This window comes from Pteronotus mesoamericanus, unplaced genomic scaffold (genome assembly GCF_021234165.1).
Source record: "Pteronotus mesoamericanus isolate MK-2021 breed Mesoamerican mustached bat unplaced genomic scaffold, CSHL_Meso_final contig_169, whole genome shotgun sequence".
NCBI classification, from domain to species: Eukaryota; Metazoa; Chordata; class Mammalia; order Chiroptera; family Mormoopidae; genus Pteronotus; species Pteronotus mesoamericanus.
In genome coordinates, this window is record NW_026555068.1 from 2,457,562 (window position 1) to 2,470,752 (window position 13,191).

The following is a 13,191-nucleotide window of genomic DNA, read 5'->3' on the forward strand; positions in this document are numbered from 1 at the left end:
AACCTAAAAGCTGCATAGCACACGCATATTGCCTGTGGATGAACAATAAGCATGCAAACACTGGATGTGGAAAAGTTCATCTAGAGCCTTCTACTCTGTGTGGTCTACGAGTTGCTAAAAAAGCAGGGTCTCAGGCCACCCCAGGCCCTACTATTTCTGCAAAGTGCTGGATGGCTTCCCAAATGGTAATGTGTGAAAAGAACTGCTAGAAACCATTCTGGACACAACGTGCAAAAGGAACGTCTTGAACTTAGCAGCATCCCTATCCAGTTACTGTGCCCACCTCTGTGTCTCCCAGGTCATCTCTCTTAACTTCACCTGGTTTGGGAGTTTAACGTAAAAGCAACAAAAACAGCAATGAGCCCATCACCCTCGAATTCCCTCACCTTGGGCTTTCCGCCAAGCACTGTCCCCACTTGGCACCCTTTTTGCTGATGCATCACTACCGTCAGCTCCATGAAAGCTCAGTGGCTGGCACATAGTGGGTGCTCAATAAACATTTGTTGATTGATTGAATAAATGACTGAATACACACTAGATAATTCTTCCCATGGAGGGAGAGAGAACATAATAGTAGTCAGCAGTTAAAACCTGGTCACACCATCCATGTTTGAACTGACAACTTAGGAGAGTCGCTAACCCTTCTCATAGTTAAAGAAGTTAAGGGCATGTGGCATGTTCACAACCCGATTACCATGGCACGGTCGTCTCTGCCACCTCCACACGCCTGGCAAAGAGGGAGGGGCCTGAGCCCAACGTCACCTGCTGGAGCGGGAGGGCTGGCTTCCCAGTTTACAGGGACCGATGCTCTGACTTACTGTGTGGTGAGGCGTGAGCTGGAAGAGGTTGGGGGACAGGATGGCAGGAGCGAAGAACCTCAGGAAAATGAAGCTGCTCACAGCCGTGTACCTCACGTCCAGGTCATCTGTAGCCAAAGCACAGAGAGAGCCAACTCAGACGGGCTTTCTGCAGATGACAGCAGCGGACAGGGCCAGGGCCCGTGACACTGAGCCTCTGCTGCTCCCGGGGGTCTCCTGGAGGCAGAGGGGCGGGCCTGCAGCCCTCTCCTGACCCCGCGGTCTTGATCCTTCTCTTGGTCTCTCTACCTCTCTCCATCTGTCTCCATCTCTCCCTCCCTCTCCATTACTAAAAGCTCAACACTGTCTGCCAGTTGGGCTGTCACAGACGTGACCTGCTCACCAGGCCCTAGTGGCCTTACAGGGATAAGACTGATTACTGGGCGGTTTACTCACACCTGGGATGGGAGGATATGGTTTATTATTTATTTACTTCCACCTCATTCCGAAAGGGACCAGACGCTTGGTGTGCTTGGCAACTGCCTGTCCCAGACTCTGCAGATGCTTTTCGGTCCTGGAAGCAGCCCCAGCTCTCTGGAAGCCGGAAGTCCTGGTCCAGCTCCACTGCGGGAGGCGGCTGAGCTGCCCCGGCAGGTGGAAGGAAAGGGCTGGGCCTCACCTTGGGGCCTCTGTCTGGGCCACAGGGACTGCCCTCGGCACTTAGAGGCCGAAGTTTCAGCACTTTTCCAAGGCAGCAGGTCACACCTGAGCGGATTCATGGGCTCCCAGGGATCGACAAAGGGGGTGAGGGATGGTGCTTTCTGGACCAGCCAGGGGCCAGGGACTGAGAGGCCCTTTTCTCATGCTTCCAAGACCTGGTCTGAGCCGGCGAGTGCTGGGCATCCCGGTCCTTGGTTACCCTGGCCCTTCCCGCCAGGGCTGGATGCCTTTGCCTTGCCATGATAGCTCCGGGGGCCTCCCCAGGGAATCAGCATGATTGAAAAGAGAGGGCTCATCCCCAGGACCCTTGCAATCCCAGCTCCCCAAAGGGCTCATCCTATCTTTTTTGAAAATGCAGCTGGGCAGAGTTAGCTGACACAGAGCGCCAACTGGCACCACAGTGGACCGCGGGGAGACACTGCAAGGACCACCTGGGAGGGCGGCTTCTCTGACTGCAGTGACCAGGCCCGGGTACTTAACACTCTGTCCCAAGTAGTCCACTGCGACAAAACTCGGCCAGCCGCCTTCCGCCCGGGGCTGGAGCCCTGTGCACCCTGGCGCAAGTGCAGGCAGGGACTAGGGGCACTGCCCGGCTGGACACAGGCGGAGAGGGGTGCCGTCCAGGCACTGACCCCTGAGCCCTGGCCCCACGGCTACGCTAGGACCGCCTTCACAGGGGCTCAGACCCGTCCCCTCTTTGCTTTGAGGCATCCAGCACAGAGAAAGGGAACCACCCGGTGAGGGCCTGTAGGTGTCTTCTGCTGGCATAAGCGTGTCCACAGAGGACTCACCCTGGAAGCGCTTGGCAGCCGCCTCTCTCAGGGAAAAGAAAATGTCACACATGACAGTCGGGCAGCTCACCCCCGACTTGGTGATGACATTGAAGATGCGGTCGACGTACTGCCGCAGGTTCTCCTGCAATGAGACGTGGGTGGGACACCCCAATGGTGCCTATTTGGACCTGATTCCCTCCCCAGGCTGCATGGAGCACCAGAGCCACCCCGGGGAAGGGAGCGAGCCCAGAGGCCGGGGCCTGGCTCAGGGCAGCCAAGGGGAGCCGTGGCAGCAACAGGCACGATTCCCATCACAATTAAAAAACAACCTCTCTTAAAATATGTACTGGGTAGTTATAGCAATTCATATGGTACAAATAATTGGGGTTCTGGAGTGTGGGGAAAAGCCACATCGTGTTCCCCTCCTCTACACCTGGCCTCATTAACTAAACAAAGGTTAAATTCACTGAAATGTAAGTTCCCCAGGTGAGATTTTTTTTTTTTTTTAAAGGCATGACAAAGACATAGCATGATCTGGATGAAGAAATCATTAAAAAGACTAAAACACTGGGGTGAAATGTCAAAATCAGGGAGTTTTGCTGTTCTGAGAAACAGCTCTGGGCACAGCCGGGGGTGGCCAGTTTTGGGACCTGTGTTTGTTGAGAGGAGGGAAAAGGGGGGCTGGGAGGCTGATCAGGCTGGCGAGGCTGCCTTGCTGGGGGTGGGCGGGGTGGGGAGGCTGCGGGGCACAGGGAATGATGGCCAATCGTGATCAGGACTGGCCACTTGACACCAGGTTAAAGTTAACTTCCGCACCTCAGCTTCCTGCGGGTGCCCTTGCAAAGCATGCCCACGCCACCCTGACACAGGGCATCCAAGGCAGCCGCATGCCAAACACCCTCAAGACAGGCGACTGGCTCTGGAAAGTGTCAGTGAACAAACCAGAGCCCCTTACCATGTTGTTTTCAAGATTTTCACCATCTTTCAACTTCACAGGGTCAATTTCACAGGACTTGTGGCTCTGGCATATCTGGAAAGAACATTACAACAAGGAGTGAGTGCGACAGGTTCCAGGAGCTTGGGTGCGGCGCAGGGCAGTGGTGGCCGGCTCGGAGGCAGACGTCGTGAGCCGTGCTCAGAGGGCAGCCGCCCACGGCGAGCTCCCCGCTCGGCCACAAGGGGGGGGCCAGCGGCTGAAGACCCTGGGCGGCACGCGAGGCCACACTCCTGCGAGGGCCAGGGCTTTGCTGAAACGCATTAGCTCACATGGAATCAGGTGTCATAGAGATGAACAACGATCTTACTTGAAAATGCAGCCAGGATATTGCACAGCCAAACCAGAATGCTATTTTACATTTTCTCACATTGCAAAGGGCCTGTTTTTTATGAAACTGTTCTGGGGGCAACGCCTGCCCAGATAACCCATTAAGGGTCCAGGTAAGAAACGCTGAGTCATCTGGAGCGGAAGCGTGCAGTTCCTCTCAATGTGCCTGACCACAGTGAGAAGGGAGGGTCTCCGCAGCTGCAGGGGCTCTAGAGAAAACTCCAGGCCTCAAGAATCTGTGGACAGCTCACCCCTCTGTGGGGCAGAGGTGTCTTGCATGGCTTTGTTTTTACAGTAACAGATTTCCCTAAGCATCTGTTTAACTTGGGAAAATGAGGGAGATTCTGAACTGCACCTGGAAGGCCCCCGCGGTGAGCTGGGGACGAAGCTGACGTCACAGACAGCCCCTCCTTCAGGCGAACCCCTATGCCCCGCATTCCGTGTGCCTGCCTGCCTGCCCGTGGAATGCCCTGGGGAGACCTTTCACCCACAGCCCAGGAACCCCGGGCCCCTGGGGACCCGGCCCACCTCCTCTATGGTGGGCTTCAGGGTGACGTGCAGATAGTCCATCCCTGCCAGCTTCATCGTCTCGTCAATGCACTTGGATGTCAACGAGTTTCCTCGGAAGATGGTGTTGGGGTCCCTGGAAAACAGCATCAGGGGTGCCTTTTGTCTCCTCAGAACAGCAAGGCGGACAAAAAAGCAGAACCTCCTCTCAAGTGCCAATCCTTCAGATGCAGAAGAACACGCACCCGCACCAGCCATCAGGTGTTTGAGGGGGAGCATCAGACCAGCCCAAGGTTTCACAGCAGGGGGTCCTGAGCCCCCAGCCCTGCCTGTGTGATGAGCCCACCACACAAACAGTGCCCAGTGCAATTCAGCAAACCAGCAACGTGCCCCCTGCCCTCAACCGATCTGAAGGAACAGTTCATGGTGTTCAAGCTCTTCTCAAAGCTTGTGTTTTGCAAACAGACGGATGTTTCTAAGGACCAAAACTCGGGTCAGCACAGGAGATTCGGCAGGGAAGTGAACAGAACAGGTTGTGCTTCTTAAAACCTCTTTCAGCGAGGGTGCACCCGGATGTTTCTGAACCAAGGGAACCAGGGAGTGACTTTTGGGGGACACAGCAACCCAGTCCCCTTACGTGGGCCTAACACTACACTGAGCCCGTTCCTAAGGCAGCTAGTGCCTCATTCACCCCCTTCTTGTTCACGCACCTTGGGATTTCTGGGAGAAAAGGTGCATCTTCCAAAAACAGTAAGTGTCTCTCTGAAAGAAAACCTGAGCCTATGCGGTTTCCTTTATCTGCCCCACCTCTGTGCTCCGGCATGTTCTGAGGGAGACCAGGCCGGACCCCCCTGGGGCAATGTGAGGGGTCCCAGGTGGCGGTCACCGCGGCACTCACTGTGTCCTGCGGATCTCGGCGTTGGCAATGGCGCTGATGAAGGGCACCACCCGGCCGCAGTGCAGGAAGAGCCGCACCAGCGGGATGGCTGCCTCCTGCTTTTCTCTGCACACCTCGCCCAGGATGTGGGCTGCGGACGCCGAGACGGGCTGCAGAGAGGTACTGCATGACCCGAGGGCCACTTCCAGAGCCACCTCACAACCCCTCCTCACCCAGCAGAGGGAGACACACATGTTCCTGGGCCCCAAACAGGCCCCGGGGAGCCAGGCTGCAGGGGAAGTCACCAAGAGGGAGCGGGCAGCCCAGGAGCTGGGCCCCCAGTGGTCAGGGCCTAGGCCGGGGGTAGGGGGTGGCCAGGGGACCAAGGGGGTGGAAGGTGGATTTGGGGGTTGATCTGTGCAGGTTTCGCGGGCAGGGGGCGGCAGGGAGGTCCAGACAGGGAGTGGGCCTGGCAGGAGACAGGGGCGGGCCTCGGTTCACAGGTGCAGCTGCCACAAGGGTACCTCCACGTCCGCAGACTTCAGCAGGAGGTCCCGGAGCGGGCTGTAGTAGTCGGAGGAGAAGACGTGGTCCTCTGTGTAAACGACATTCAACCGCAGGGACCCCAGGTCCCCTGGCTTCAGGCTCTTACTGCCATTGTCTCGGGGCTGTAGAAAGTACCTGGGTGCACGACACAGGACAAGGGGGCGTGAGGCGGCAGCACCTCCTGGGGCTGGTCCCCCTGTCAAGGGCTCCGTGTCAGGGTCTGAGGCAGGAGGCAGCTGCCAGGCGATTCTGCGGACACGCCCCTGCAGGGCCCGGGCACCCAGACACTCCCCACGGAATGCGCACCGTCGGGGCTGATGGCCCAGAGCCTCAGACAGAGCCGATGATGGGAAAGTGGACGGCAGAAGAAAAGGGGAGGATGAGAAGGAGGGAAAATGAGTGCAACAGTTAAGGGATATTCTGCAGATAATTATCTGGAGATTAACACTCGACAATGCTAGCAATAAGCAGAGCAAACTGAGAGTCGTCTAAGGAACGCGCGGTAGAGCTTTCAATCTTAGGGGGGACGGCCACCTTGTGCTGGGGATAAGGGGACCCACTGCACACACAGGCACACGGTCACTTCAGGGGTGTTTTCCAACAGGCCACTCTTCTCTCTCCGGTCCTGCCCGCATGGCCCTGCGGGAACCCTGCCTGCTCTGAGTTCACTGGCCAGGCAGTCAGAGATGCGATGCGGGCAGGGCGTCCCCTGGGCTGCCAGGAGAACGCCACACCCTTGGTTCCACGGCCAAGGGCTGCACCGCTCCGGTTCCCCCCGGCAGGAACCGGAACCCACCTGGGGGCTGTACTGTCCTCGTGGAATTAAAGACGTGAATATCAGTCTCCTGGCGACAGGAAACCACCATCAGGCACAACACAAATATGCACCCACCTGGTGCCATCTGTAGACATGCAGGGCCACGGTGTGCAGTGTGCAGTGCGTGTGTTGTGATGCGAGGCCTGTGGTGGGAGGTGTGCGATGTGACATATGGTGTGTGACCTGCACCTTCTCCCCATCTTGTGTGCCCGCTAAGGAAGATGCACGAAATGAGAGCGCTAGTGGCCAGAGTGCCTGTGGCTTCATTGTGATGAAATACACTATAAACCGATGTGATTTATGAACTGAACGTGAAACAAAACAAAGGCCGGTCCTTGTGCCTAAATACAAAATAGCCTAGAAAAAATGAGAAATAGAGACGGGAAGCGAAACCTTAGTCTTCGGGGATACGCGACAAGGGTGAGGCAGAGTCGGGGCCCCTCGGGTTCGATGTGCAGATTACAGTGGAGGTTTGCCTGAAACTCGCAGCACCCTGCACACCTTCCTCACCAGGTGACACTTCTGACGGCAGGCAAAGGTCCTGGGGCGGTGACGCTCTGAGGCGTGCCAGCTGTCTGCCCTCAGTGAGCGGGCCCAGAGAGCTATTCTGGAAGCTGTCGGGCTTCCCACCCTTCTGTTTTAGGCTCCCAGCCACCACTTCTGATGTCAGCACGATCACCTGCTCCGGCGCCCTCCCACCTGCAATTTCCCACCTGAACTGTCACCGTGCCTGAGCAAGTGAGGACCATGGTAACACAAGGATAGATGGCCGGGCAGGCGGCCAGGTAGGAAGCTGACTTGTGCCATTGCATTTGGGCTGTAAAGAGGCAGCTCTGGGTCCTTCTGCCCCTCCACCCACCAGCTCACTGCCGCCAGGCCAGGCACGCGGTCGCCTCACCATGCTTCGTAGGAGCTGGACTGCCGCAGCACTTTCAGCGGAATCCTGAGCTCTCCCAGAAACTCATCTCCAAACTTCAAGTTGCTGGCGTTCCAGAGGTCAACTCTGAAAAACAACAATTGGTACATAGGCCTTCTTGCAGAAGGACTGAGGGAGGTGCAGAGCTGCCACCGGTGTTCTTTCTTTCTCCCTGAGAGGGCCGGGAGCAAGACGGAGTCTTTGGTTCCAACAAGTCAGCCTTCAGGGACATCTACACCGATGGAGGACATTTAAGAGGTGAGATCAAAGCCAGACTGACTTTGGAATGGAACTGTGCATTTCCCTGGGTTATGGGGAACGAGAGGAGGTAGAGGCAGAGCCGTTGGGCTGGTGTCGGGGGAGGGGGGCCTCCTGTCTTTGCAACAGGAGCAAACGGCTGCGCACTGAAGCCAATAGCATCCATTGCCTTTACCTGACAGAGGCCCAAGGGTAGGCCTATTGTCCCCTCAAAGCTGGGCAGCGTCTCAGACACAGCAGGAGTACCCAGCAGGGTGACCTCAGTCTGCAGGGCTCAACGCAGTAGAGTGAACAAATAAACTAGTTCTGCTCAGGCTGTTGCCGAGAATGGTGCCCACAGGGGAGTGAGCTGGCTGCCCAATTTAACAGCCAAGATGCCCCCTACCTTCCAACACATGAAAGTACTCCTGGAACGAAAACTGTCTCTGACCCTTCCTTCTCCACCTATACTTAGAACCTGACACCTGAGGTCCCTAAGACCTACCAGTGCGACTCACGGCGTAGGGGGCCTGGCACTCCCAACAGAGAAGGGGAGACGGTGGCCAGCTGACCGCTGCAACCACAGCACAACTGACCACCATCTTTGTGAAAAGCGCACACTAATCTTGCTAACGGGTCTGGTCACTCACTAACCCTTTCTCCTTGGGTGGAATTCCTACTGTTCCCTATGATTTGGGGACATAGCAATTGTCATGGGTGACAGGTGGAGGTGAAGGGTGTTCCCACGCGCTAACCAGCAAACACTGCCTATACCCACAGTGAACAACTCAACCAGCGGTCATTCCATACGCTGAAAATCTAAGACCGGGGGAAAATTCTAGAAGACTGTACCAGTCCTTCTGTTACCTCTGCAAGTCCGAGCAGGAGCAGGGGACACAAAGAAGGTAAAGGATGTTCCAGAGGAACACATGCACGTCGGGACAGGACGATGAACACTGTCCTGTGGCATGATACTTTTAGAGTAACAAGCAGAAGAATCTCTCATCTGCCAAGCAGCACTTGGGCAATACACAAACAAGTTGCCAGGCAGTCTTTCCTTTTTAATAAGAGAAGCACTTAAAAACACTTTTGGTTTGTATCCTTAGAGAAAGAAGTAGGACTTCGAATTCAAAGCCCAGTCTTCCATAAACACTCCTTTCTCTGAACAAGAACAGGAGGCTGCATGTCTGAAGGCAGGCAGTGCACAACCAAACCTCCAACAGGGCCTTTGGACCTCCCCTGGGCATCGTCTCGACTTGGGAGTCACTTTGCCTCTGCTTCAGCATTTTGAAATGGAAGATTTAAACTACTTCCAAACACTTAAACTGGGTTAAAACCAAGATCTGTGTGTGGAGGCCCAGGAGAGGGGCAGGGAAAGAGCCGTAGGGTCCTGTACTTGGGAGAGGGAACAGCTCTGGCCTGCGCCCTGTACCCCAAAGGTCAGCCCCTCCTGGCCTGGAGCGCCCATGGCATGTCCATTGTGCAGAGGCCTGGAGAGCTGCTGCCGGTTTGAGGGGGGACACCAGAGCGCTCCCCAAATGAATACCTGTGGCATTTCTAGTTGAGCCTCACGTGCCTCAGAACACCCTGGCCCTGAAGGAAAGCAGATTTTAAACCATGTCAAACCAGGAGCATTCCCACGCGTCTCCTCAGCAGGGCTAGTCAGACGTAAATGTGGTCACCCTAGCCCCGGACGATGCGAAAGCACACCTAGCTTATGGTTTGTCTCTCCCAGGGCACCTTGCACCTGGGAGAGGCGTTGCAGGTGGGCGGGGCTTCCCACAGCCAGAGGAGATGGGAAGAAGGCCCCTGGGTGGACCCTAAAACTGACGCTGGTGAACTCATGCTGCCACCTCCTAGGGCAACAAGCTCAGACTCTGCACCTTGAAGTCTGTGTCATGAAGATCCCTAAGTAGCTGAGACCAGTGTGCTAGGCTGGGAGATGCCGCGTGGCAGACAGAGGCTTGCACATGCTAAGTAGCATAAAGCCTTTGACCTTCAACTCTGATGAGAAGACGTTGCAAAGTGAACTATGAAACCGAGTTTTCAGCCACAACCGCCCAAACATATGGGATGATTATGACTGACTTCAACGTCTGACATCCTTGTGTTAAAATCACCAAGATCATTAAAATTCCTTCCTATCCATTCCGTTTTTAGAAACAAAACCAAACCAAAAAATGGACAGAGGGAGGGGAAGTTCAGACTGCAGCTGCCAAGCAGGAATATCGAAACCCTGATTCTCACTTACCGGATTTCAAGTTTGTCCACATCCTCCTCCTCAAAGTCAAAGTGGGACTTGCGGCTGTAGCTGCAGGGTCTGGTCACCTGGTGATGCAGACAGAGGGAGAGCGAATTAGATGGCGCGCCTGCCCTGGGCCGACCAGCTCAGGGGAGGAGGCTGTGCGCTCCACTCGCTGTGGATACCGCTCCGCTCACCGTGCTTGGGCAGAGACGGCGTTGGAGCCCAATTTCCTGGGAGCTGGGGTGTGGGGCTAGTCAGGGCACCTTCCACTAACCTCCTCGTAGTCCTCCCAGCACCCAGAAGCATCCTGCCAGCCCCTCCCTCCTCCCGGCGTCTTCCCCGATGACCACCTCCCCTCCTAACCTCCACCCCCCTCTGCCTCCAAGCTGCTCCTCCCCAGCTTTCCCATCTCATCGCCTCCACCTGTTGCGTCCAGCTCATTGGCAACCTGTCCTTATTCTGCCCACACAGGGCTCCCACCAGCCACAGTCCAGCTGGCCTCAGCCTCATCTGCCTCTGAATAAACCTTCTGAAGGTCTCCCAGGGGCCCCCGCTTGTCTTCCTCTCGCAGCACATGCGCATTTTTCTACACACAACCTGTGCATCCTGCCCAGCTCATGACTGAGTCCATTCCTCACTGTGGCCCATGCTGGGAAGCCTGCAGGCGTCTCTGAAATGCCACCTACTCCAGGAAGCCCCCTGGTATGGCTCACAGTACTAAGATAAGGTATCTGGCTTCCAGCGGGATGGCTGCAGTGGCTGGTCTGTTTTCTTCTCTGTCTTATTCCCGCCTGTCACCTAACAGTGAGTGAGTGAGTGAAGTGAAGGCGGCTCTTAAGAGTTTTAAATAATCTCATTTAGATTTTAAGGGTTTTTAGGTTAAGTCTGGTTGTTATCCTGGAATAAAATGGTCTGGAGACTACCTCCTGTTGAAACTCCTGCAGGAGACTGCCTGCCAGCCCTGAGCCCACTGCCAGACCCAGGGACCCCCTGCCAGGGGCTCAGCCTCGGGCCGTTTGCCAGCTGAGGCTAAAACAAGGTAAGAGGAACCTGACAGGTGGGCAGGGCTGAGCCCTAGGACTCAGAGGACATAAACTCCAAGCAAATGCATACTCCGAAGATCCTCGGGCCTGAGGCCGCGAGCCAGGCTGGCACCTGATGGGCCCTAGCCAACAGCACTGAGGGCCTAGGTCCCAGCCTTCCCTGGGGTCCTGCAGGCTCCAGTCCTCACTGCTACATTCAATCATATCTGGGGGGCGTTAAACTAACTTAGTGAACGGAGACCCACGATTTTAGAGGTGTACAACACAGCAAACACACACCGCCCTGTATGAGTGAGAACTGCGCAGAAGTGGATGTAACTGAGTGAAGTGTGTCATCGTACGAAGCCTGTGCCTGCCTGTGTGTTGCATTAAAAACAAAAGCTTGGACAGCGCTGGTCTAAGCCCCTCTAGGCAGCCTGGACATGGAGGCTGCTGCCATCTTTAATGCACATTCACACTGCAAAGTTCTCCACACTTTTTGTTGCAGGCTTCATCCCTGCCTTTGGACGCTCACATGAGTCCCGCTTGAGGTTAGAGTGACTGCAGCGGCTTCTTATCTGGAGTCTCTTAAAACCATTTTCTCTGCCTGATTATAAAGCCAGAACGGGCATCTGGGACACAGACCAGCTCTTCATCCACGCCCTCAGGATCCCACCTCCACACCCCTCCCCATGGCCACCCCAACAAGGCCAGCCGTTGGCCTTCTCCACTTAAGAAGCGTGAGAGCTTCTAGATACCAGCTGGAAAAGGTCCACGCTCTCTGCCATGAGCCCCCCGGTTCAAACTCATCTGTCCAACTTCGTTTTCCAACATTCCTTCCTTATCATGCCAGCCTGACTCCACATTCTGAGACAGAGTTTCCTGCACCCTCCCGATGCTCCACACGCGCACACGCGCCCTTCCCAGGCTGCTCGGGTGTCACGGCTCCGGGAAGCCTCGCCCCACTTCCCGACAGGACTGCTGGATGCATTTGCTTTCTGTTCCCCGAAGCCACTGACTTAACACTCACTGGACCAGGTGGGACAATCGCTCACGTGTGCTCTCTTCGGCCAGGCAGCGGGCTCAAGAAGACAGGAGCGAAGGCCCTCGTGACCTTTACCTACTCACGACCTGGCACACGGTAAGCATTCAAGAAATCTTTGCAGATGGAAGAATACCTGCCTAAACATATTCCATGCAAGCTGCCCTATCACTAAACCAGTCATGCTTACTTATTGTTCTGTCCTATCCTGGTCTTCAGCCCTTAACACCCACCACCTTACTAATTTTGGTGGATCACATTCTGAGAGGCAGCCAGGGGCATCTGTGTCCGAATGTACTTCCTCTTTGCTTCAAAACCCTCACTATTTCCGGTAAAACAAGCCTCCCTTCACTACTCAGAGAAGATTGGGTCAAACAGGCCAAAAAACAAAAACCCCAAACTAAACAAACAATTTGAAAAAAGAAACCAAAGTCCTGATAATTTGGAAAGTATGAATTGGTCAGTATTCAATTCAAAACTGAGTCATTGTGGCAGCAACAGACAGCCTTTCTTTCTAGGGAGCAGAGGCGAGTTCACCCCGAAGCTGCAGCGCAGGAGGGGAAATGTGTGTGGGCGACCGCCGCGATCTTTCAGGAGGAAGCGACGGGGCTGAGATCCTTCAAATTTAGACTTTTTGCCAAAGGATCTCGGGCGTGGGGTTTCAATTTAACATTCAAACCACTCCAATACCAACCTCAAAATAAAACACTTCGTCAAACTGAGGGTTGTTGGTCTTCTTTTTTACTTTCGTCTTCTTTGCTTCCGATCTGTAATCAAGGGAGGAAGAATCAGGATTAAAAATAATACTTTTGATGCCAAATCCTCTCAGCCTTAAGACTGAGCTATCAAATGCACAAGTAATTTGCTCCCTTTATTTATCTTATAAATATTTCTGTTTGTCTCCAACCCCAGATGGTATGCAAATCAGGGACCTTTACTGAGCCAAAAATACTAAACATGAAGAACATAAGGGCATTTTCCTTTTACAAAACAATTTTAGGGCATAAAGGAAACAAAAGAAAAGTCAAAATTATATATTCTACATCACAGTGTATCCTGCCTTCCTCTGAGTGAGGAATCCTCATCATTTCGGGTGACTACGACCCACCCTCCAGGCCTGGAGGCTGTGGTAGGTGCTGCGGACAGGTACTTGCCTGTATGGTCCTGCTAGTGTCACAGTGGCGTAAGGGTCACACTGCCCATTCACGATGGGGAGGCCTTGGCATTCCAGGATGCTAAGGAGAGAAGGGGGAGCGGGGGTCAGGAGCAGGAGATGAAGGACCCACAGGCTGCCTTTCAAGGCCGCTCTGGGGTCCAAGAGAGCAGCTGTCTCAACAACTCAAGGCCCAGAGCCATGAGTTCTGGCTT

At 54.9% G+C, this 13,191-nt stretch overlaps 1 protein-coding gene across 1 annotated transcript in view; it reads right to left on the bottom strand.

The window, feature by feature from the left end:
* Positions 1 to 13,191, bottom strand: part of RASA3 (RAS p21 protein activator 3) — a 116,545-nt gene that overhangs the window by 15,274 nt on the left and 88,080 nt on the right. Inside the window, exons 6-15 of the mRNA XM_054565900.1 lie at positions 12,978 to 13,058; positions 12,518 to 12,590; positions 9,766 to 9,842; positions 7,260 to 7,364; positions 5,523 to 5,679; positions 5,020 to 5,168; positions 4,143 to 4,257; positions 3,246 to 3,320; positions 2,309 to 2,432; positions 819 to 925 (exon numbers count right to left, since the gene is read on the bottom strand). Coding sequence (XP_054421875.1) covers positions 819 to 925; positions 2,309 to 2,432; positions 3,246 to 3,320; positions 4,143 to 4,257; positions 5,020 to 5,168; positions 5,523 to 5,679; positions 7,260 to 7,364; positions 9,766 to 9,842; positions 12,518 to 12,590; positions 12,978 to 13,058 — 1,063 coding nt within the window. The remainder of the gene's footprint in view (positions 1 to 818; positions 926 to 2,308; positions 2,433 to 3,245; positions 3,321 to 4,142; positions 4,258 to 5,019; positions 5,169 to 5,522; positions 5,680 to 7,259; positions 7,365 to 9,765; positions 9,843 to 12,517; positions 12,591 to 12,977; positions 13,059 to 13,191) is intronic.